Source organism: Trachurus trachurus (assembly GCF_905171665.1).
Source record: "Trachurus trachurus genome assembly, chromosome: 21".
In the NCBI taxonomy this organism is placed as follows: domain Eukaryota; kingdom Metazoa; phylum Chordata; class Actinopteri; order Carangiformes; family Carangidae; genus Trachurus; species Trachurus trachurus.
The window spans coordinates 32,104,588-32,125,609 of record NC_139899.1 but is presented as its reverse complement, the minus strand read 5'-3'; the positions used below and the strand labels follow the sequence as shown (position 1 = coordinate 32,125,609).

The 21,022-nt window shown below is 42.2% G+C and overlaps 2 protein-coding genes across 4 annotated transcripts in view; one reads left to right on the top strand and one right to left on the bottom strand.

Annotated features, from left to right (window-relative positions):
* Positions 1-1,832, top strand: part of rftn2 (raftlin family member 2) — a gene marked incomplete at both ends in the record, with an annotated part of 32,025 nt that extends 30,193 nt beyond the window's left edge. Inside the window, one exon of the mRNA XM_083997055.1 lies at positions 1,596-1,832. Coding sequence (XP_083853181.1) covers positions 1,596-1,832 — 237 coding nt within the window. The remainder of the gene's footprint in view (positions 1-1,595) is intronic.
* Positions 1,833-4,084: 2,252 nt separating this feature from the next.
* On the bottom strand, positions 4,085-20,725 carry LOC311004876 (MOB-like protein phocein). Of its 3 annotated transcripts, XM_083997067.1 has the most exons (9): positions 20,596-20,725; positions 17,778-17,933; positions 10,242-10,304; positions 9,403-9,503; positions 9,147-9,189; positions 8,931-9,017; positions 7,796-7,875; positions 7,543-7,654; positions 4,998-6,074 (listed from the first exon to the last, which is right to left on the bottom strand). In XM_083997067.1, exons 1-9 carry the CDS (start codon positions 20,602-20,604, stop codon positions 5,940-5,942), a joined length of 786 nt encoding a protein of 261 aa, XP_083853193.1. In that variant the 5' UTR covers positions 20,605-20,725; the 3' UTR covers positions 4,998-5,939. The 3 variants fall into 3 exon arrangements, with proteins under 3 accessions (XP_083853191.1, XP_083853193.1, XP_083853192.1); XM_083997065.1 differs by lacking the exons at positions 17,778-17,933; positions 20,596-20,725 and adding an exon at positions 11,807-11,897 and having other exon boundaries at positions 4,085-6,074; XM_083997066.1 differs by lacking the exons at positions 4,998-6,074; positions 7,543-7,654; positions 7,796-7,875; ... (2 more) ...; positions 9,403-9,503; positions 10,242-10,304 and adding exons at positions 14,194-14,429; positions 16,670-16,759.
* Positions 20,726-21,022: the final 297 nt, after the last annotated feature.

Below are 21,022 nucleotides of genomic sequence, written 5' to 3'. Positions count from 1 at the left end.
ATGGAAAAATGCACGAGATCTAAAATCACAAACCGCATGCAACTGCTGAGACACTTAGTTGAATATTTGACTTTTATTGACTCCACATTATGAAACATCAGTTCATCATCAATAGGATTCTTACTAAGATATTAAATCATTCACATTTTATAGAAATAATAATATTTAATAGACGTAAAATCATGATAATTTATGAACTTCTTTTTAAATGAGACCAACAAGTGTCAGTGTGTTTGTTCCTGAGCTCACGCTGCCTCCTGCTGGACGCAGTCACAACTACAGGGAGGAGGAGGAGACAGATGTTAGGAGTTGAATTCAGATCAACAATAACAAGTTAAACCACAATAGTATGGAGGTACATTTGTGTCTTTATTATTTAATCAAAAGAAAAGTTGATTTAAACAAAAAAGATATTTTCAATCAAAACAAACTTCACTTCAATCAAAAAAGAAAGTGTTTGAATGCAAAAAAAAATTTGATTGAAAATGTTTTGTTTTTTTTGATTGAGGTGAGTTATTATTTGATTGAAAATATTTTTTTGGATTAAAGTCATCTTTTTTATATTTGAGCCATATTATGGGTAGGATATTTGTGTCTTTATTATTCAATCAAAAAAGGTGATTTAAATAAAAAAAGATATTCCCAATCAAATATGAACTTCAATTAAAAAAAACCTTTTCAATCAATTTTTTTATTGAAGTGAAGTTTGTTTTGATTGAAAATATCTTTTTTTGTTTAAATCAACTTTTCTTTTGATTGAATAATAAAGACACAAATGTAGCTCCATACAATAGAAGCTAAAAAAAAACATCAGGAAGGAAAAAAAATGTAAAACTTTAAAACTGAACAATTTCTAAAATCTGAGTTTTAAAGGAGCATTATCGCAAATACAGCAGTAATAGCATAAAATAAGCTGACATATGCAAAAGATGGGTCGGGGGGAGCCATAACTAAATTTACAAAAAAAATCGGCAACAGTATAGTGTCCGTGGGGCAAATGCAGCATTTGTCTTTGTTATGATCCAAGCCGGCCCGGCGCTTGCTGCGTTAAAATGCACTCGGAACTCGCAAATCCGACCTCCGAACCGGACAAATATGCAACAGTAAGTAATGTAGCAGTGTTAGGGTGCTCACAGTCACTGAATCGCTGGTAGAACACTTTGTCTCCACGTCCCTGTGTCTTTCTTCAGCTGTCCTCTCAGCGTTATTAAGGAGGAGGACGTTTCAGTTGTTGTTGTCGTTGTTGTGGTTGTGCGCGACGTAGAGCTGCCGCTTCCACTAGCGGGTTTTCTTTTTCCCGCGATTGCACGTTCATTCAGCCTGGTGAGGGAGGAGGAGGGGGGAGGGAGAAGGAGGGGGGGAGGGGGGGGGACTAAACGAGGCTGCTCTCTCTCTCTGACAGCTGCCCACTTGTTTATATCTGATAAGCTCCGCCTGGCTCCATCTAGTGGCCGAATTTTGCGATAATACTCCTATAATAATAAAACAGAAACGCGGTGAGGAAACGTTTGGTCACATGACTTCATCTTCAGGTTCATGTTGTTGAGTCACATCCAGCTGTGATGTAACTTCCTCCTCTCTCCCCCCCCCCCCAGTCTGTCTCCGTCCACAGCGACGTGTCCTCTCGCTCCGTCAGCCGCTCCGTCAGCAGCCCCTCCCCCCCGGAGGAGCTCTCCCCCACGGTGGGGGGAGGAGGAGGAGGCATTGGGGGCTTCCCCGTGTTCGGAGGAGGAGGAGGAGGAGGAGTGGGGGGCTTCCCCAGCTCCCTGTCCCACCTGGAGGAGGGGGGCTTCGAGCAGGAGGAGGGCAAGGCCGAGGTCACCTGCATGTGACCAGGAGGAGGAGGAGGAGAACACACTGCAAAAACTCAACTCACCAAGAACATTTGTCTTATTTCTAGTCAAAACTAACCTGATTCTACTTAAAATAAGACTCATCACATTAAAATTAACTTGTTTTTAGACACTTTTTACTTATTTCAAGCAGATTTTCACTTGAAATAAGTAGAAAAATCTGATAGTGAATCAAGTTTTTCTTTCATATTACAAGCACAAAAAACTTATTTTAAGTGAAAATTAGTTTGAAACAAGTGAAAATGAACTAAAAACAAGTTAATTTTTAGGTGATGAGTCTTATTTAAAGTGGAAAGAGATTAATTTTGACTAGAAATTAGACATTTTGACTAGAAATAAGACAAATATTCTTGGAAAGATTTGGGGTTTTTGCAGTGTAAAGGAGGAGGAGTCAGAGACTAAAGGAGGAGTCGGCACTTTTTAATATAAAAACAAGCGGTTGTTAACGAAGCCATAACGAGTTCAGACTGATCAACGACCAATCAGTTCAGGTGCTCACAGTGGGGGGGGGGGGGGGGATGGGGGGTCACAGTATTAAAGCACAAACACTTTCCTGCACGTGATGGAAACTCTGGTGGTGAAACAAGGGAAACTGTGTTTTGTTTTTTTGTTTTTTACCTGAAACGTGTTTTTGTTTCTTTTTAACACTTTTCCTCTTTTTTTTTTTTGTTTAAACAAACTTCATCTTGTTTTTCCACAAAGTTTTTTTGTCTATTTGTTTGACGCCTGGTTCTCAGGTGAGTCACAGGTGTGTTAACTTACAGGTAACGTTGTTACTATCGTTCTCTAACGGCAGCGTGTTGTTGCTGTGCTGCGTTCAAGGTACTGGTGCTGGTGCTGTTTAACGGTATGTAGCGCCGCAGGACGTAATAACGCCACATTTTGTAATGAGTTGTTACATAACGCATCAAATTATTACATTTTTTTAAATTAAAAAAGTGCAACACCTGCATTTTGTAATAATTCGGTGCGTTATGTAACAACTTATTACAAAATGCGACAGTTTATCACGTATTGCGTTCAAGAGTTTTATTATAAAATGTATTACATTATTACATCATGAGGTGAAAATGTATTATATTATTACACAATGCGGCGCTACACGGTAAAACTCCACAACAAGAATCATGAGATGTTTTTTTCATAAAGAAACATAAAGAAATGAATGAACTCGTTTTTATTCCTGTTGAGTTTGTTTAAACATAGAAAAACCAGTGAATCTTCATCAACTAGAAGCTGAAACGTGTTTTATATCAATTATCAAGATTGTTTTTATTCGTCCTGGGGAAGTGGGAGGAGTCAGTGTTAAAGTTAAAGTGTCGATGATGTTTCCGGTGTTTTATTAATTAAAGGGAAACTCCACTGGTTTCATACGAGACGGAGACGAGATAAAAGTAGAAATGAAAAGTAGTGAAAATATAAGAAAGAGTTTATTTCCCTCTGATTCCTGGGACGTTTTCTGATGAGAATAAAATGATCGATCAGTTTATAGACGGGTGAAACAAAACTAAGTGTCAATAATCAATGAGTTTTAATGGAAAGACGTCGTTTCTGTTGAAACCAGTGAAGTTTCGTCTCTAAACACTTTGAAGGGGATAAAAAAGGGATTTTAAAGTTCGATCCATCAGTGTTGTTGTAAATATTTTAATATTTTTTTTAACATTTTAACTCGTGATTCCGACGTCGAGCTGCAACTAACGATTGATTAATCTACAGATTATTGATTCCATTGATCGTTTTGTCAGTGAAAAGACTTTTTTATAACTTCATGTGTTTATATGAACTCAGTTTGATCATGAGAAGATGAAAATAGTCAATAATCAGATTGATTAACGAACGACTGCGGCGGCGCCCTGAGTGTAGTTTAGTTTCCTTCACTCCTCAGTATTCATCTTTCCTTTTTGAACATTTGTACATTTTGTTCCTTGATCATTGGTGTTTTATTATGATGATAATATTAAACACTTCTGGTTTATGACGTGTAACATGTGTCCTGTGGTTGTTATTATAATAATGAACACACTCAGCGACTCAGCCACATGAATAATAGGTTCTTTTTTATTAACAGACATCATGAAAATGTCGACAGTAACAAAATTTTTTTTAGTTCATTAAAAAAAAAAAAGTGGGTTGGATCGACAGGAACTCCTCCCACAAAAAAAATAACTTAATGAGGGAGCAGGTGAGATGGAGAGGAGGAGGAGAGGAAGAGGAGGAGCAGGTGAGATGGAGAGGAGGAGGAACCGGCCTGAAGCAGCTCAGTCTCCTTCTTCCCCTCCAGAGTCACACAGAGAGAAGGGTTAAAGGGATAGTTCAACATTTAGCCAGATCCTCCTCTCACCATAATCCCTATAGTCACAGCAGTCGGTTCATCATCACCTTTAATTATCGGTGCATGTTGTTTTGAGATCAGTGGGGCAGAGACGTGAGCTGCTCAGTGAACGGTACAGAACTCATCAAATACACAATCCAACAACTCCACAACACAACGCTCTGGTGGACAAGTTGTGAGCTGCACATTCACCACGCTATGAGATAATAACACAACGTTATCCCACAGAGTTGTTTTAGAGGGAAATGCAGCCGGAACTACATTCCAGACACGGCTGCTGCTGGGCGGAGGGATTTCAGAAGAGAAAGTAGTTCAGAGAGATTTGCTTCATGTGTTGTAATTAGGGCTGTCCCGATTATCATATTTTGATAATCGAAGCTTCGTGGACATAAAATCGATCAAAATCGAAGCTTCGATTGGGGGGGGGGGGGGGGTGCGCGATTGTAGCGGAAATGATGAAAGTGATGGCAAACAAACACTGCATATCTCCAAAATCAGGCAGGTTTCCAGGATGCCAGGTAACCGACTCATTTAGATGTAACGATTGCCGATGAGAAGCGGTGTCAAAACGAACGAAGCTTCAAATTTTTGGGGTCAGCCCTGGTTGTAATGTTACATAATGTTACATGATTATAGGTTTATTATTTCATAGCTGCTCCACTGAGCAGCTCACGTCTCTGCCCCGCCGATCTCAAAACAACATGCACCAATAATTAAAGGTGATGAACCTGCTGCTACTACTGACTATAGGGATTATTATGGAGAGAGGAGGATCTGACTAAATGTGGAACTGTCCCTTTAAAAAGGAGGGATGAAGAGGAGTAGGTGAGGAAGGTGTGAAGATGAAGGGGGGGGGGGGTTGGTCACAGAGCAGGATCAGAGTTTTTAGCCAAAAGACGTTTTGGACAGAGAGAGTTTTTTTTTTTTTTTTACACCACAGAGCTAGAGATTAAAGTTGTTTGTTCACTACCACACAAGCCGACACACACCTACACTGTGTTTAATAGCATCATCTTCATCTTCATCATCATCATCATCATGGTTTTTAGTCAGCAGGCTATAATTATCATTGATCCATCACATGGGACGACCCCCCCAGAGAGAAACCACCAGGCTGCAGGCGACACGAGCAGAACAGAAGCCGACACAGTGAAGCTCCATCACACACATGACGGTGATGAGCTCAATAAGAGAGAGGAGGGGGGGGGTTTGAGAGGGGGGGGGGGGGTATGTACAGAGAGAGGGGGAGGGGGGGGGGGGCTGTCAGTGTGCACCTTTGTCAACAATACAGGTCACCATGGTTACATAGGTCTGTTGCAAATCCAGCTGCTTTAGAGAAGAGGAAGGTTTTTGTTTTGTTTTGTTTCACTAGAGGAGTGAAGTGAGAGCTGCAACACACACACACACGACACACACACACAGAGGGAGGGTGTGTGTGTGTGTGTCGTGTGTGTGCGTGGACACACAGAGAGAGGAAATAGAAAATATGAAGTCACTCCCAGCATCCTTTGCTTCCTTTGCTGACCGACAGAGGTGAAGAGGAGGAGGAGGAGGAGGAGGGACATGACAGTGACCAGACAGGAGCCTTAATACACTGTAGTGTGTATATATATAGAGATTTATATATATATGTGTGTGTGTGTGTGTGTGTGTGTGTGTGTGTGTGTGTGTGTGTGTGTGTGTGTGTGTGTGTGTGAGAGTGTGTCTGTGTGTGAGAGTGTGAGTGTCTCCTCTGCTGTGGACCGGTTCTCCCCTCAGGCCTCGCTCTCCCCGGCCGACGAGGTGTTCTGCACCTCCTCCTCCAGGATGGGGACGATCAGGTTGTCCTTGGACATCAGGTTGTACTTCATGACGAAGCGCGTGAACCGGTGACACAGGAACGTCTCGTTCTACACAACAACAACACAACAAGAGTCATCAACACACACTGCACTTTACATCTGACATCCGGTTTTTTTCATGTTTTTACTACCGTAAATTCCGGACTATTGAGCGCACCTGAATATAAGCCGCACCAGCTAAATTTGAAAAGAAAATAGATTTTGTACATATCTAGTCCGCACTTGAATATAAGCCGCAGGTTTTTCATGTTGTAACATGAGATATTTATTTACACAGAAAGACAGTAGGCTACACGGAAGATGTTTGGAACTATGCAAGTCCGCTCGCATTTCCGCTGTTTTGGTTACGCTCCCAGCGACGTGCATTTGTTGACAACGAAGCTGGCGAAAAATCAATAAATGGAGCGGTGGATAATGTTACATAATATGATGTTACCGCATGTGTGTTTGTGTAGTCTTAACCGTCATGAACAAAACATTACGGGTTACGGAGCGCGTTTGTGTTGCGGTGTGCAGAGACGAGAGCTGGGAGACCGGGGCGGCGACCGAGTAACTACACTGATGTTATAAGCCGGTGCATATTCTCATTTGTCCAGGTCATAGTATTTCAAAGGAGGTTAAATCGAAAGCAACTGGACTTAGTTATTTGTCTAGGAAGACGTTTCACCTCTCATCCAAGAGGCTTCATCACTGCTTCACACTTCATACACTGATGTTGCAAGGTCGCAAGGAGGTTTTTAATTAAAAAAACGTGTCATAGCCACGGGAGAAATCCTGCTTATGCTTTTCTTCTAACTGTGCCTGAAAATCAGCAGTACGGCATCAACACAGCACCAACAGACAGTAACATGCCTGGTTAGAAAATAAAACACTGCACCAACACTCAAAACTAGTGTCTTCTTCGGCGCATAATCTTTCGTGTCTGTCTCACTAGCGCTTCCTGCTAGAGCGCCCCCCGGAGGCCGTTAGCCAGTAAAAATCTATAAATTAGCCGCATCGTTGTATAGGCCGCAGGGTTCAAAGTGTGTGAAAAAAGTAGCGGCTTATAGTCCAGAATTTACAGTACTTATTAGTTTGGTTTTTAGTGTTTTTGTGAGTATTTATGTATTAAAATGCTGCTATGACGACAGGGAGCGCTCTCGATGTAAGTTTTGTTATATGTAGATGTAAAAGAAGAATTATAAGGCTACGAAAACCAAACACATTTTATTTTGTAGCGATTATACACTGATACTAATATATTTATGGGTAGAATATTCAGATTTTAACAATAAACCTTGATAATTATTACACACTGGACCTTTAAAATGCTCAGAGCTGCTGAATGTGTTTTATTTTGAAAATCTCAGTGGGTCTCATTCACTAATTTGTGTGTAAACGGTGTGGTTCAACCATGTCCATCCTAATGTTGCAGGAGCATGACGCCCTTCAGAATAAGAGCGCGTGGTGTGGCGTAGCGTGGCGTGGTATATCGTGATGTAGCGTGGCGTTGGCGGTCTGCTGCGGTCTCACTCACCTCGTACTTGTCAAATATCTGGCGGTGGTGGAAGTAGGCGTGAGAGAATATCCTATAGATGCGACGACACACGGAGCCCAGCTTGGCCACCGACGACTCCTTGATGCTCACCCTGAAACACACACACACAGACACGCCTGCTGTTTACATCACTGCTGCTGTTATGTGAACCTGCATCACCATGGCAACCTCACTGATGTGTAGATGTGTCACCATGACGGAGGAGGAGGAGGAGGAGGAGGAGGAGACTGACCTGCTGGGGAAGTATTTGTTGCTATTGAGAAGACAGGCAGCTCCGTCCAGCGTGTGCCTGGTGTAGTCGATGGCAGGGCACTGAGGGGACACACACACACACACACACACACACACACACACACACACACACACACACACACACACACACACACACACACACACACACACACACACACACACACACACACACACACACACACACACACACACACACACACACACACACACACAGCTGTCAGTGAGACATGTTTCTACCTTCACACACACACTAGCGTTGGAACGGTTTATGAAAACTGTCTCGGTTCGGTTCACATGCGTCATGCGCTGCTCCTTTTTCTTTATGTTGCTGGTAAATGATGTGGTTGTGAAAGTACGTAGTAAAGTTAGATTATTTTGTATGCACTAATTCAAGGGTCAGAGCTTTAAAAGACATTTTTACTTTTATATTTTAGATATTAGATAGATAGAATTTTTGTAAGAACCAGAATTAATACATGTATGTTATATATTTCAGTGAATAACTAATTGTTCTTAGCATTTGTTAGATAACTTTCTTTGCCTAATGAATTAAAAGCATGTTGGAACTATCAACAGAATGCTATATCAAAATGTAAAAAAGAAAAAACAAACAAAAACATTATGATATGATCTGCATACTACCTATTGCTGTAACATGTTATGTCAAATGTCATAAGTAAAAGAATGTTATATCAAAATGTAAAAAAGCAAAAACAAAAGAAAAAGATTATGATATGATCTGATTATGAAAAAGATTTTATTCTGTGGGTAATGGGGGCGGGACTAGATAAGCTTTTGCTTCTCCCGCTTTCCCTTTCGGCCATGTGTATTGTATTATTTGAACTAAGATGAAGTGTGATGATGATGATTTAAATTGACATGCCCGAAATAAACAAATTGATTGATTGATTGATTGATTGATTGCAGTGAATCTCAGCTTCTTCTAACCTCAGACTGCCTCATTCTTTCACTTTTAACCTGAATATACAAGACATGATTTGATTTTCCCAACGATCAACGTATACCGAACCGAACCGAACCGAACACCGTGGATTTTGTGAACCGTTCCACCCCTAACACACACACACACACACACACAGCTCCAGGTGTGTTACCTCTTTGGGTGTCTTGTGGGCAGCACATAAAAAGATCCACTGCTCTGTGGCTGTCATCTGGGTGCAGGTGTCTGGATGACACTCACTCTGCAGGAAGGAAGAAGAAGAAGGAGCTCAACATCTGGATCTGACATCACACTGTGCACATGTGTCTGAGTGCCTTAGAAAACCACTTTACACTTATTATTATTATAATAAAAGAGTTGGATGACTGACCTGCAGTTTTACAGCTAGTCCGTTGAGCTCCAGACAGAACTGCCTGCAGACAGAACCAGAACAGAGTCTCATCAGATCAAACCCACTCCTTCTATAAATACCAGCTGCTGTTTCTCATCTCTTTTCTGTTTCAGTTCATTCTGTTCTAAATATAAAATATAAAAGCTCCGCTGGGATTCAAAGTGACTCTACTGATGTTTTATCATCCATGTTGCTGCTGTTTGGAGTAAATAAAAGCAGGAAGTGAAGTGTGTACCTGAGGTGTTCGTACTTCCACACCCCCTCGTCCTGCCCCTCCGGAGGCTCCAGGATCTTGTCGATGTTGGAGCAGTCTGACCTGATGTTCTGCTGGATGTACTGAAACACAACACACACACACACACACACACACACATCATCAGCCAGGAGAACACACAACACACAATAAACCATCTAATACACACAGAAGTTTGTCCCCCTCTGGTTTAAAATGTGTGTTAATGTGAACAGTTCATCAAGTGGAAGGTTAAATAATCTCCTAAAGACATAAAGTTAAACAGTAAACACTCTTTTATCAGTGTGTTATTGTAGTTTTCTCCAGTTTCAGAGTGAAAAAGGGAAACAAAGCAGCAGCAGCAGAAGAAAGGGAAACCCAGGAGACTTGAGCTCTCAGAGAACTTTGACCAAGGTGTCAGACAAGAGATTAAGCCTACTATTTACACACTGTGTCCTTTGCTGAGGACCATTTTCCTTTTCTGTTGTTTTGAAAATGGAAAAGATGAAACATATATATATAGTTAAAAATGTAAAGTGAATGTGTCATCTGTAACTTTACGTCTTTTGGAGATCATTTCATCTTCCACTTGCTGAACTGTTCACATTAACACATTTTAAACTAGGAGGGGACACACTTTTACACAACACTAGATGTTCAGAGGTTCCACAGAGCAGATTAAAACTCATGTGTTTGATAGAAACTGATTCAATCACATGGGATTACATCGACTTTTACTCCACTGAACCACACACACACACATAACTACATTTCTAAAAACACCAACTGACACACACACATTCCTCCTACACATGCACACACTCGTCAACGTGACAACACACCTGTTGGACAGCCAGCGTGCTGTCCATCTCCTCGAATGATTCATCCGGCCAGTTGTAGAAATCCTAGACGTGGAGGGAGAGGACACATTTAGTCTCTCAGAGGACAAAGCTTCAGCTACACAACTACACACAACTGTCTCCTGGTTATAATAACTACACAATAACCAGACAAACACAGGCCTGAGGTCAGATTAAAACACAACTCAACACACTGAACAGCTGATCTCTGACTAACTATAACAGCACAGGAGCAGGTGTGGTTTTTATCCAGGCTGAGATTAATTAATTCTCTTGTTATTGTGTCTGAGGTTCAGTCTGGACTCGTTAATCTGGCTCAGATTAACACGGACGGTTTACACACAACACACATCACTGGAGCTTCTCATCTCATCTCATCTCATCTGTACAGGGAGGAAATCTTCTGGAATAATCTGGACTATGAATTAAAAACTGCAGCTCAATCTACAAATTAAACAAAGACGTATAAATCCAACATAAAGGACAAATACAGAGCTACTTCATGACACACTGGAGAACTGGGAAGTCCAGCTCGTTCGTTCTTAGTCTTCTTTATTGTTTTGTAAATATAAAACATTACTGTCTGGTTTTGTCTTGTTTTGGGGTTTTTTGCTTTTTATCTCCATCCTGTAACTGCATATCTCGGTATAAAAAGGGTGTAGGCACAATTTCAGCAACCTGCACCTTGTTGCTCCATGTTTTATGCATTAAACGACATGATAAGTTGTTTATAATTGACCAAATAAACTTGAACTTTAGTTTAATTGGCAAAAAACTAAACAAAACAAATCAAATTGTGTATTGTAGCAGTAGTATTGTTTTACAGCTATCAATAAATCTATAAATCCCACTGCACATGAACGTGTCATCAGGTTTTAGATGATCAATGGTTGTGTGTTTAACCCAAGTTTTAGACGGTGACACTGAGAACATGAAGCTAACTCACTAACTAACTAACTCACTCATTAACTAACTAACTAACTAACCACGACACCTGCCGCCGGCTGTGGTGTTAGCTGAGGTGGAGCAGTTTAATGACAGAAAACGTTCATGTTGAAATGAACAACCGTGTTTTTCTTTTCCTCCACAGCAGCAGCAGTGAAGCTAAAATAAACCGGGATGTGGCTACTTCCTGCAATGCTAACCGTTAGCCTAGCCTAGCCTTAGCCCATCTATCCGCCGGTGCTCAAATGTCGTTTATAATCGATAAATAGCTTCTTTAATGACATATTTTATTGTAATAAAGTGTTAATGACAACCTCCACTAAAGAACAAACACTTTAGGCTCGTTAACGTTTCTCCAGGAAATAGACGGAGCGACGTTAAACGGGCTAACGGCTAACAGCTAACGGCTAACGGCTAACGGCCCTGTCTTTATGTTGTTAACCAACAACTCGTCGATTAAAAAGACGTGGGTTAAATAAAACCAGGCGGATCGACAGGGACAGCGGCCCCGGGGCTGGGGGGGAGAGGGCTGGGGGAGAGGAGGGGGCAGAAGGCCGGGGCAGGGAGCGGACACCGCGGGGAGGAAACACAGAGAAACAGACCTTCGCCTTGGTTCCAGGCCGATTCCTCCTGAGCACTGCAGAGCCCTCCGCCATGACCATCGCGACAGAATGCCCGGATGTTCGTCAGCAGCGGTGACGTAGCGGGGAGAGGGAGGGAGGGGAGGAGGGGGGAGGAGGGAGAGGAGGAAGGAAGGAGGGAGGGAGGGAGGGGGAAGGAGGGGTGGGGGGAAGAGAGAGAGAGAGAGAGCAAAGAGAGAGAGGAAAGAGAGAGGGAGGAGGAAAGAGAGAGGGAGAAGGAAGGAGAGGGAGGGAGGAGGGAGAGATAGGGGAGAAGGAAGGAGAGGAAAGAGAGAGGCAGAGGGGGAAAGGAAGGAGAGAGGGGAGAAGGAAGGAGAGGGAGGGAGGAGGGAGAGATAGGGGAGAAGGAAGGAGAGGAAAGAGAGAGGCAGAGGGGGAAAGGAAGGAGAGAGGGGAGAAGGAAGGAGAGAGGGAAGAGAGAGGGGAGAAGGAAGGGGGGCATGAGAAGGAAGGAGAGAGGGGAGAGAGAGAAAGAGAGGAAAGAAAGAGGAGGAAAGGAAGGGGAGAGGAGCAAAGGAAGGAGAGAAGAAAGAGAGAGAGAGAAGGAAGGAAGGAAGGAGGGAGGGAGAGGGGAGAAGAGGAAACAGAGGGGGGAGAGCATGAGAAGGAAGGAGAGAGGGCAGAGAGAGAAAGAAAGAAGGGAGAAGAAAGGAAAGAGAGAGGGAGATGGGGGGGGGGGGGCAGCAGCTCTCTTCAGTGTGACTAGCTGAGGTCAGTGAGGTCATTGAGGTCATTGACCTCTACTGCAGGTTCACAAAGTGAGGGACGAGAGATGATTTAGAAAGTACTGTATTAGAAATAAAAGAAAGAAAAGAAAAAAGTTGTTAAAATTTGAACAACTTTTTTTTATATACTGTATATATTTGGGGGCTTTTTCGCCTTTAATGGACAGGATAATTCAGAGACAGGAAATGAGAGGCAGAGAGAGGGGGAATGACACGCAGGATAGGGCCGCTCGACACGGGATTCAAACCGGGGTCGCCTGCATTGAGGACTATAATAGCCTCGACACATGGTGTACATGCTCTACCAACTGAGCTAAACACCGCCCCAAATTTTAACAACTTAATAAATAAATCCTCCTCCTCCTCTACGTGGCCGTCTCCAAAATACCCCCTTGTATTTATTTTAATGACGTTTATAAATAGGTGTATATATTCTGCCACTTTTGCAGATGATGATCACTCCACTGTTTGTCTTTTATTGTTTCACAGATGTCTTTTTCTGTTTTATGTATTTGGGTATTTTAGGCTGCGATTCATCTGCCCCTCTGGGACAAATAAAGATTTACAACAAATGTTAAAAGTCACTTCTCCAGTTCATGGATATACAGTATCTGACTGACATGTTCTTCTAACACTGAAATCAATGAGTTTGCACACGACAGCAACAATATTCACTCAGAGACATGATGACTGGAGTCAAGAGTGAACTAGTTTCCTGTCTGTTTGGTGACAACATGACTGTGTCTCTGTTCACTGATAATAAATATGAACATTAAGCATTTATAAATACTCTACTGTTCAGTTATATATGATAAGTGTTCCTTTAGTGTCTTTATTAAAGGGATAGTTCAACATTTTGGCAAATTGGCCCATTGCCATAATCGCTATAGTCATAGCAGTAGGTTCGTTACCTTTAATTGTCAGTGTAAGCTATTCTTAGAACGGAGGAGTGGAGGAGAAGGCTGCTCAGGGCTACGCTATGGAGGCTAAGGGAATTTCTTGGTTTTCCTCATCAAACTCATCAAATACACAACCCAACAACTCCAAAAGGCTGTCGTGGACAAGTTGTGAGCTGCACAATCACCACGCTATGAGATAATAATGGAATGTTACGAGACGGAGCTGTTTTAGAGGTAAATTCATGCAAAACCGCTGATGCGCGTTGCGTTCAGGGACAGTTTTTCAGCAAGCTGACTCTGTATTTACCCTGTATTTACCTCGAAAACGGCTCCGTTTCGTAACGTTCCGTTATTATCTCATAGCGTGGTGATTGTGCAGCTCACAACTTGTCCACAACAGCGTTTTGGAGTTTTGGGATTTTGTATTTGATGAGTTTGATGAGGGAAACCAAGAAATCCCATAATGAGCCTCCGTAGTGTAGCTCTGAGCAGCCTGCCGCTCCGCTCCTCCGTTCTAAAAATAGCTTACACCGACAATTAAAGGTAACAAACCTACTGCTATGACTATAGGGATTATGGCAATGGGCCATTTTGCCAAAATGTTGAACTATCCCTTTAAAGGTGCGATCCGGTGGTTTAAAGCAGCCAATGGATCTCCAGACTGAACCGGTTCTGTTTGATTAAACAGCAGTAACACAAACACACAGACACACTAACACACAGGTCGATCGACAGTTCACCTTTATTCTTGTAACAAAATGTGATTAGAATTATTTACAATTGAAATAACATAGAAAAAAGAAAAAACAGACACGAATGAGGCAACTTAATGTTTTTGTTTCTCTCCAGGACGACGACGACGACGACGACGACAGGGAATTTACAGGAGAAAACCACGGAGGAGAGACTTCACTCCACGTACTTCCCCAGGATGTCGGCGTCACGGAACAGGAAGTAGTCCTACAAAATAAGAGTCCAGACGTTAGAGCCACAGACAGACAGACAGAGAGAGGGACAGAGGGACAGACAGACAGACTAGGGGTGCACCAAATGGCATTTTTTTGGCCGAAGCCGAATACCGAATAAAATCAAAACGCTTGGCCAAATAACCGAATAATACCGAATATCGAAAGTGGTTATAAAGTTTTTAAATGAAATATTTTTTTAAACTTAAAGGATCATAGGGCAGGATTAATGAGAACGGCCAGTGACGCGACGGCCGCTGCGCGTAACTACAGCAACCAGCGAAGCCACCAGCACGGGAGCGCGCACAGACTCTTCACTGTTTACTTTACTCTTTACAGTCTTTCCTATCTTCTCTCAAGGAGGGAGGGGGGTTTTACTGTAGGTTCTCTCTCTCTCTCTCTCTCTCTCTCTCTCTCTCTCACAGACAGACAGACAGACAGACAGACACACACACACACACACACACCTGCCTCTTCACTGTGCTGCAGCAGGGGGCTGCTTGTCTGTTCCTCTGCTCCTCTGCATGGATCTGTATGGGCTCCTACAGGCCGGTACTGAGAATTAACATGTCGGGTCCGGGTGTCGGAGCGCATCTGTCAGGGTCCGCGGTCCCATGAAAACCAATCAACACCGGACATATTCATGATTTCATAAAAAAAAAAAAAAACGGACGCGTCGCGGACACGCCGGCCAGGACGTGAAAAGTGGACGTGTCCGGGCAAAAGAGGACGTTTGTCCACCTGCCTGATAACGTTGAAGTTATAACGTCGGCTTTTAGCCGCTAGCTGCGGCTAACGGCTAATAATAAGACAGTAGTGATGAGGGAGAGGCTGTGTAAGTTAGTGACCTGCCTGCTGCTGTGTGCGTGTGTGAAGGGAGGGGGAGAGAGAGTGGCGGCGGCGGCGGCGGCGGTGGGTGGGGGGGGGGGGCGTTAACAGGGCTTTCAGTTGTGCTGGGTCGTTTGCTGGCAGTAACAGTAGGCCTAATTTGGATCCACCGTGGTTCAGAGTGATTGATATAACGGGGAGTGTCACCACTCTGTTACTATATCAGTCGCTCTGCCGCGGTTGCCCTCTTCATGTCTCCATTCCATTGATCCATTCGAAGGCAGTCGTGGACGCGCTGACGTCAGGTCCGCCGGCCAGCGCGCGAAATTCACCCCCTGAATTGCAGCGCATTTTGCAGCACAGACCCCGTTCAGGGCAATCGAGAGATACGCGGATGGGCTCGTTCTTTTTGGTTTTGAACGCTTCCTCACCCATTATTATTTAAAAAACGTAAAACGCATGGGTATTTTCCGGTATTTTCTCACAAATCCTGCCCTATGATCCTTTAATTTTCAAAGAAAGTAAATGTTTATTGACTATTCTGACAGTTTTTGAATATTCCAGTTGCCGTTGCTCATCAAAAAAGCACAACAAGTTATGTAAAGTTTTTCATTTAGGCCTATATCGGCCCATTGTGAGTGCTGAAAGATCTATGCAAATACATTCCAAAAAAACCCAAGTGTCTTTTAAAACAGTGGTTCCTAACCTTTCTTGGTCAGATTTATTTAATTCATCAATTAGGCTGCTAGACATTTCAGGCGACCTCATTTGAATTTCAGGCGACCCCACGTGGGGTCCCGACCCCAAGGTTGGGAAACACTGTTTTAAAAGCTGTCGGCCACGGACGGAGTGGGCGACATGCTGCTGGGACGAGGAGCTTTAGTTTTAACTGCTGCAGCCGTCTCTCCCTCTCGTACTCAGCATGCTGTCAGAGAATAGACTGGCTCTGATGCTGTTCAGGGTGTTTGATTTTTAAATGATTCATTAAAAGGCGCGTTGCTACGGGAACGGTCCCATCACTCAGTCCTCTCAGTGGCCGTGTCTCCGCTGCAGACAGGACGCACCGGGCTCTTGGAGCGACGTGCAACGGTGCGCGGTCGCTGTGCAGCTTCCCCCCCACTGCTCTTGTTGCTGTTGTTTTTCCAGCAGTAGGAGTCACCTACTAATAAAGCTCCATGGTGTTTAAGCTGCCGTTTCCATCGCCGCGCGATCGCGTATTTATCAGACTTTTTTTATTTATTTATTTATTTAATATTCGGCCTTGCTTTGCGCTCATTCCACCGAAGGCCGAATGTTGCTTTTTTTGCAATATTCGGCCGAATATATTCGGTTACCGAATATTCGGTGCACCCCTAAGACAGACAGACAGACAGAGAGACAGACAGACAGAGGGAAACGACTCGTCACCTTGTCCTCCAGAACCACCTTGGTTCCTCCGTACTCGGGCAGAAGAACCTTCTCTCCGACCTTCACGCTCATCGGGGTCACGTTCCCTTTCTACAACACAAACACAACACAACTTCATATAAATACTGATACAATCATGATCTTAATACTGTTAATTAAGTCTGATCGTTTTACACACAGATGATCAATAAGGTCTCATTCATCCATTTGTTAATTATTGTGTATAATGATGGTAATAGATCAGAGTCTGTAAAGTAAAGAGAAAACAAACATCCTCTTCTGAACTGTAGAAAATAAAAAGTATAAAATGTGACAGGAGTTTGCAGGTGTATGATCAAACACACATGTATTAGTTTTTTATTTTATTTTATCAATTTAACTCTTTGTTTATTTTAGTTTATTTTCTTTTTATTCTATATTATTCTCTTCTATCTGAGCCTGACAGAGACATAATAACATAATAAAAAATGTTAAGAGCATGATTTTTAAATAAATAATGTAACATTTTTTTATTTAAAATATTTTTTGTTAATGTAAAAGCTAAAAATCCTGAGGTTAAAAAAGAACAAGTTGATTACTACAGCACATAAATAGAACGACCTACCAACAGAACTGAAATGATCATCTAATGTGACCGTTTTAAATCCAGGCTGAAAACGCTATTCAAAATGTTATTCAAGATATATTCAATGTTTCTTTTGTTTTTTTTGCTTTGTTATTTGTGCAATTGCTTTTATAGGTGAGGTTTAAATATGAGCTCGTAGTGGGTTTCTACCTCACCCGCACATGTTTTATTTTACTTTTTTCTATTTCATTGTTGCTTTTATAATCGTGCAAATAAACATAAAAACATAAACGTTTCTCTTCTCTTGTTCTTATGGATGAGATTTAAAATAATTTTAATGTAAATCACAATTTGTGCTGTACGTCGGTCTAGCCTCTGGTTTTCTTTCTCTTTCCTGTCTGTTTTGTTTTTATTATTCTCTTATAAACTGTTGTTTTTGATGTGTCTGAAGCACACCGAGTTTCCTTTGAGCACGATAAAGAAGCCTTGATTTAGATTTTTCTACTAAAGCATCTCTGTTTCCTGCAGCAGCGTGACATTCACCTGGTTGGGGGCTCCGGGTCCGACCGCCACCACCATGGCCTGCAGCACTTTGCCCTGGCTCTTCTCCGGCAGCATGATGCCGCCCTTCGTCACCGTCTCGGCCGTGAAGCGCTCCACCAGCACGCGGTCGAACAGCGGTAGGAACTTTCTGAAGGCCTGAGGGAGAGATAAGAGACAGATAAGAAGAGAGTTAGAGGGAGAGAATGAGCCAATCACAGCGCAGCACAGCAGACCGAGGCCTTCAGACCGGCTGCAGCGACACCAGGCGGCCACCGGGGGCAGAGAGGAGCTACGATCCAGCTTCATGTTGTGCAATTACATCTGAGGACAGAGGAGCCGTGACCTCTGACCTCACAGAGAGGTGACACACTGATAAAACAAGACACACAGCACATTCACACAACTAAACTACACCGTTTAGTTGTTCAACTGGTGTCGCTCAGATGCAGATTTACTGGAGCTACACAGACTCTACTACTATATTATGTAGCCTATACTTCACATTTAAAAACAACCTCAGTTGTCCAAAGAGCTGCACAACATTAATGCAATCCAGCATCAACACAATTAAAGTTAAGACAATAAAAACAAGCACTAAACCAAGGTAAAATACAGATAAAAGATAAACTAATAAAAGAATAAAAGTCAAGGTGTCTGTGTTAACTGGAGTTGAAGTGAATAAACGCTCCAGGCTTTCAACTGAAAAGACTAATAACTTAAGACTTAAAGTTCATTTTCTGTAAATACTTATATATTGTTACCTGAGAAATACTTTTACACCACAGTATCTATACTAAAGCCTGTGAATACTTCTTCTGTCACTAAGAACTACAACTCAACTATGGTAAAACATGTATTTAGTGTTAATGTCGATGATGCAACCCAGTGTCAAGTGGTGTAACCAGTATTTTTTCATAAAACTGTGACTATGCACAGGAAAATAAATCTGGACTCAAAATGTGGAATAAATATAATTCACTTTTACAATGCAACACAAATGTGACATCACTCGGCACATTATTTAGAAGAAAAGAGGTGTTTTTAGGATCAGTCCTGCTCAGTGTTGCCAACATGCATTACAATTTAAATATAGAAACTATAAAAAAAATCTATTTCTCATTAATGTTTTCAGAAGAAAATATATTTTTTCTATAAGTCCACTTGTTAGAAATGGTTCAAATGTCATAAAAGCCACTACAAAATGTACATCTGAACAAATCGGATGCTTTTAAATAACATTTTCTTTAAAGATATTGTTGAATTGCTCATCTTTCTAACCTAAATGAGACTAAATGCATCAGTGTGGTTAGTTGTTAAACCAGAGGAACAACTGAAACGGTGCGTTCAAGGACCAGGACAGAATCAGATCAATCATATGAGTGAACAGAGCAGATGCAGCAGCGACCGTGGTGAAGGTCGTCTGGAGGAGGAGGAGGAGGGGTTACCACACCTCTCCTCTGTTTGACCTTTCACCCCGAGGCAGAGGGGGCGGGGCCTGATCACACACACACACACAGTTTGATGTCGGTGCTGAGGAATCTTGGGATTTTTAGGGAAACAAACTGTGATGTTATGAAAACGATGTGCTAAACCAGTCAGAACCAGTTCAAGGCAGCTGCAGCAGGTGGTGGTGGTGATGATGATGATTAACTACACAACTTCTAACCGTCTCCTCCACTATGTGTTTATATTATACATGACGTGTGTGTGCGTAGGATAATATATGTTAGTATATAGAGTAACATGTAATGAAGTGTTTTATATTCAGTGAGCTTCTGGCTGCAGGACGTTAATCCGTCATGTTACTCAGGAGATTCTGTAAATCTAATGATCAATTAGTGACTAAACTGATTGACGCTAATTGATAATTAGATTTACAGGATTAAAAGACATCTGCCAGTAATTAAAGAAATAAGGAATAGTGAGAACAGAAGTCCTGCTTTATGAAGAAGACTGGCTCATGTGTGTGTTACTTTAAAATGATCTCTGAAACATTAGTTATTTTACTGCCTGAATATAGTTAATATTACTGCATTTATTATATTTTATCTTTTAGTCGGAACACACTGAGACCTGGGAAACTGTGTTTGGTTCCTATCATGTCATTATGAGTTGATAAAGTAACTGTGGTGGAAAGTAACTACCATAAGTACATTTTACTTAAGTGGATTTTTCAAGACAATACATTTATTTCAATACGTTAAAAAGTTTATTTCTGAAATGTGAAAGTCTTTGCTCAGCTGTGATCTGATCAAACCAATACTTTTAATTATTGATTAATAATCTATAGAAGGTCAGAGTTGATGAAGAATCAGTTTTACCAAAGACATGAGACAGAAAACTGAACATTTTCACGAGAAGAGAAGAGAAGATTTCATAGAATCTAAGTTTTGTAAATGAGTCATTAGTCGTTCTGCCAGCTGATTATCAGTTAATTGATTAATTGATTAATCTAATAATCAGCCCAGCTCCTTCTCTGCAGGGCTCCATCCATTCATTCACATGTGACCAGTTTAGTTTCCCTGCAGCAGCAGCAGCAGCAGCATGTTTCCTGCTGGAGCTGGAGCTGCACTAATCACGAGGTTGCCGGTTCGATTCCCCCCCTACACACAAACTACACACACTTACATAACCTATGTGTTATTCTCTACTGTTAATTAACTACAATAGAAACACAGCTGAGTTCTGCTGCTCATCAGTTTGACCTTGTCGGTGGATGTTACCGGCTGACGTCACATTAGCTCCAGAAGACACACACACATTTATAATCTATTCTCCTCAGTGTGTGTATGTGTGTGTGGTGTGTGTGTGGTCTCACCATGTTCATGTCTTGGTTCTGGTTCTGGTTGAGGTTCAGCAGCAGCAGCAGAGGCCCAGGTCCTTCAGGAGCGTGGATCTATCACACTGAACCGGACTGACTCCACGTGAGGAAGCGCAGGAAAGCTCCAGAAACCGCGCATGCGCAGTGACGCGTCGAGGACGAGGCAACCGTTTGTCCGCCTGACTAAAATCACCACAACACCTGCTACAGCGACAGTTTAAACCAAAAAAACAGCTGTTAAACCAAACAGAGGAGGAACAACCAGACACAAACACATTAATACTAAATATTAAAACACATTCTGTCTCATTGCGTTGTTTAAAGATGAGGCAATGTTGCACAACGTCAACTTTGACCTCTTTGTCCGCCACCAATGGCACACGAGAAAATTCTGGAAGCGCCCGCCCGGGAACGAGCATAACAC